The sequence below is a fragment of the Vombatus ursinus genome, unplaced genomic scaffold (genome assembly GCF_900497805.2).
Source record: "Vombatus ursinus unplaced genomic scaffold, bare-nosed wombat genome assembly UNPS02014171.1, whole genome shotgun sequence".
Classification (NCBI taxonomy): domain Eukaryota; kingdom Metazoa; phylum Chordata; class Mammalia; order Diprotodontia; family Vombatidae; genus Vombatus; species Vombatus ursinus.
Genome location: NW_020953949.1, coordinates 4,854,998 through 4,858,709, shown reverse-complemented (window position 1 = coordinate 4,858,709; position 3,712 = coordinate 4,854,998). Strand labels below are relative to the sequence as shown.

The 3,712-nt window shown below is 50.4% G+C and overlaps 1 protein-coding gene across 1 annotated transcript; it reads right to left on the bottom strand.

The window, feature by feature from the left end:
- Positions 1-651: 651 nt before the first annotated feature.
- On the bottom strand, positions 652-3,495 carry CUNH16orf90 (chromosome unknown C16orf90 homolog). The gene is made up of 3 exons (XM_027859610.1): positions 3,450-3,495; positions 2,422-2,781; positions 652-809 (listed from the first exon to the last, which is right to left on the bottom strand). Exons 1-3 carry the CDS (start codon positions 3,493-3,495, stop codon positions 652-654), a joined length of 564 nt encoding a protein of 187 aa, XP_027715411.1.
- Between the last annotated feature and the right edge of the window lie 217 nt (positions 3,496-3,712).

Here is a 3,712-nt window from a genome sequence, read left to right as displayed (position 1 = left end):
GTCATACAGGTAGTATCAGAGGTGGGATTTAAACCCAGGTCTTTCTAACTCCACATCTAGTGTTCCATCCACCATGACATGCTGTCTCTTTAAGGGATTAGTACATAGGCAGAAGTGGGATTGGAGACCTGCAGGCAGGTTTAACAATATACATTATTAGAAAAGAAAGGGGTGACCCTGACCCCAATACCCAAGCCCCTGGTATTTGCTGGTTATCTCCCTGGGCCTTCTGGGAATGTCCTTCTGTAAACCTAGGCAGGAGGCAGGGGCCTAGAAGCAGATGTGAGGATGGACAGACCTCTCCCTTTATTCAGATGTGGGACCTGCTGGTTCCCAGGCCTGCTCGACTGGGATTATCTGCCTTCAACACCATCTCCGAGGCAACAGAGTATGTAGTGCATGCCTGGGCTGCTTGGATCGCCGCCCCTGCTTCTCCTTTCTGTGACCCTCTCCTCTCACTCCCCTGAGACCCCAGTCAGACTTCCCTCCGAGGAAACTTCCTCAGCTGTCTTGGCATCCTGGAGGGCTGCTTGCCAGGGGGAATGCGGAGAGTCTGGAGGGAGGCTGTTCTCCCAGGGACCTGTAGCCTCAGGCCATTCCCTCCACCTGCCCCCAGAGCTGGGGAAACCAGCCCTGCTGTGTGGGACTGCCCTATGGCCTCTCCTGGGCCCCGGGCCGGGTCCTCTTGCACATAGGACATGTTGACTCCTCTAAGGCTCCCCAAGACCTCTTGGGCCTGAAGCGTGAGCCCTTGGGTGGCTGGGGCTGGGAGGGGGCACCCTTGGTTGGGTCGGTGCTGGAGCTGGAGGCTGAGGAAAAGGGGAAAGAAACAAGTCAATAATCAGACTGTGTGGCATGGGGTGGTGGAGTGAAAATGGGGGCACTCAGCCCAGCCTGTAACTCCCATTGTAGATCAATGGACAATTCCAATATTCTATTCAAACATAAGCTTCTGTGCTCTTTTCCTCTCTGGAAGAGCTTTAGAGGACCCGTAAACGTACACTTACCCCCCCACCCCCACCCCACCCCCACCCCCAGGAGTTGGGATGACCTAAGGGATGAGGTGAAGCCCAAAACAGCTAAGGGGCTTGGTTAAGGGTCTTCTTTCTCACTCTCAAGCCAAGGCTTTTCGTCTATGTCAACAATGTTTCCTGGTCCTAACCCACACAAGGCCACACTTCTTCCTGAGTTAGGCAGGGACACAGTGCTCTTTACCTGGAGTCTAAGGGAAAGAATTATGGGTCTCTTAGGCTCTGATTGGCTCAGGCCATGGATGCGAGGTCACAAGGAGGTCACAAGAGGAAAAATGCCTGGGACCTTGGGTGTCCATGGAAGGTTATAAAAAAGCCAAGAGAAGGGGATTTAAATATACTCAGCCACATTCAGTTACTCACATACACAGTCAACATATACACATGGCCCCAGTTACTATCCACAGACATAAACCACCAGCTCCCCTATATATTCTTATATACTTCCTGCAATACATATACATGTTACATATATCTTTATAAATTATATATAATCTACATGTTTGTATATATGTAACATGTAGTACAAAAATGTAACAATATGTATATTCAATATATGTTTATGTGTAATGTATACATGTATGATATAATATACACACATCTTGGTACCCATGCTCCACATGCCTAAACATACATGTGCAGCTACCACAAATTATCCCCATATTAACCTCCAATCAACACTTCACATAAATACACTCAATTATCTCTCACATTCCCCAAACAGGTTCCTATCTGGCATCTATCCATACCACATACACCTTCATCCAGTTACCCAAACACACACACACACACACACACACACACACACACACACACACAAATTCACACCCATACATACACCCAGGTGCCAATATATATCCAGTCATCCCCACTCTCTTATGGATTCAACCACTACTTTTCGATGCCTATACACTCGGCAACACCCATAACCCACGTAGTCCCAGCCACCCACAAAGCACCCTATCAACCCTTCCCCCTGCCCCACATAAATATACATCCCTTGTTCCTAGAAAATTACTGCCTCCTCTCTGTCCCACTCTGACCCATGACCCTGGGCTCACGAAGATTTTTCTGCTCCCTGATCTGACTGGTCTAGCCTAGATGGAGTATGGAAGGAGGGAAGAGGGATAGCAGTTGAACTTACCAATACTTGAGCTGCACAGACCTCAATGAATTCTTGCTACTCCTTTTCTTATGACATGCTATCCCAAACACTGCCAGTTCTCCAGGCTGTGCCACTGGAGAGTCTTTATGATGAGAAGACACCCACCCTCCTTAAGCCCCACCTTTAACACCCTGCTCCCTGGGATTGCTCCTATGTTGGCTGGGCTGGGGCACCCGTCCTGCTTTCCTAGAATTCTGTTCCTGGACCTGTCATATGCATCCTCACCTGTACTCCCTAGGTTCTCCCTGGTCGGTTGGGGACCTGGTGAATCCAGGGGGTGGTTGGTAGAGCTCAGAGGGCCAGGGAGATCGAGGGCCCATGCCCTGCCCTTGGGCAGGGGCCCCACCCGTGGGAGGCAGCCCCCTGCCATTAGCCTCCCCAGCCAGTGGCTCTCGCACTGGCCGGCAGGTTGCATGCTGCTGGGCAGATAGAGTGCCAGGCTCCGAAGGTGACGAAGACGGAAGTTCTTGGGCTTGCTGCCTGGTGGGCTGGGGCACTGCTGCCTCTGGGCCCCCAGTCCCCCCTCGTAGACGTTGAGGGGAGTGTCGGCACTGCCTGGGCAGCACAAAGTCAGGCTCACTGCATCTATGGTGAAAACACAGACACCCTTGAGTGGGGGAGGGGGAACGCTCTGGGGGAGATACCCAGGGGAACCAGCCAACTTTCTCTTCCAGTTAATGCACTAGGGCCCCCTCTTTCTTTCCTTCTGTTTAGGGCTTAGTCTAGATAAACCTGAGTTCATTATAAGTCCTGCTGGGCCTCAGGTTTCCCTCTGTCACGTGGGGTCATTCATCTCTATATGGGTAGGTAAGCCCCATCCTCATTTTCAGAGAGCTTTGAGGACAAAAATAATAAAGACCTTTGGTGACAGGATGGCTTGAGCCCTTTGGAGGCCCCGGGGTTCAAGTCTTTGCTCACCACTACTGGACAGCAGACAGCTACTAGAGAGAAAATCCCTTCTTGAAGCTTTAAGTGCTTTCCATTCCATCCCTCCCCATCTTAGAGATGGATGTGGTTTAGGGAGTATCATTATTTTGGTACCAGTTTAGAGGTGATGAAACTGGTCCAGAAAGAAGTGATATGACCAAGGCCACACAGCCTACTCTCATCTCTTGATAGGCAGCCTACTCCTCAGCATTGGTGGACTTGTATCTAGCACCATTATCATTGATACCCCGGGAGGATTTCTCTTTTTTACCTCTTCTGTTCATCTCCCCCTTTCCCAACCTCCTATATCCTCCCCAATACAATACCTTCTCTTATTCGCAGTTCAGAGAAAGCACAGACCAAAGCCTCCATTGAGGTCCAGTGTGGCTAGCTGGCAAAACTGCCAGGGCTCCAACACTTTGGGTCCTCTCAAAATATCCTGGCCTAAAGTCTGGGGCTGCATGGCAACCCTGCTGAACAGCTTTGTGATGTCATAACTGGGAATACCATCCTTTCTTTCCAGGGAGAGGACAAAGTAATGGAAATGTTAATCGAGTACCTCTTGCTGCCAGACTTACCTCCACTGACT

Excerpts from the sequence above, each read along its gene's own strand:
- CUNH16orf90 (XM_027859610.1), bottom strand. The coding sequence starts at position 3,495 with ATGGAGGCTTTGGTCTGTGCTTTCTCTGAACTGCGAATAAGAGAAG. Across the intron at positions 2,782-3,449 it reads TGAACTGCGAATAAGAGAAG|ATGCAGTGAGCCTGACTTTG; the intron begins GTATTGTATTGG and ends TTTTCACCATAG. Across the intron at positions 810-2,421 it reads GGAGAACCTAGGGAGTACAG|CCTCCAGCTCCAGCACCGAC; the intron begins GTGAGGATGCAT and ends CCTTTTCCTCAG.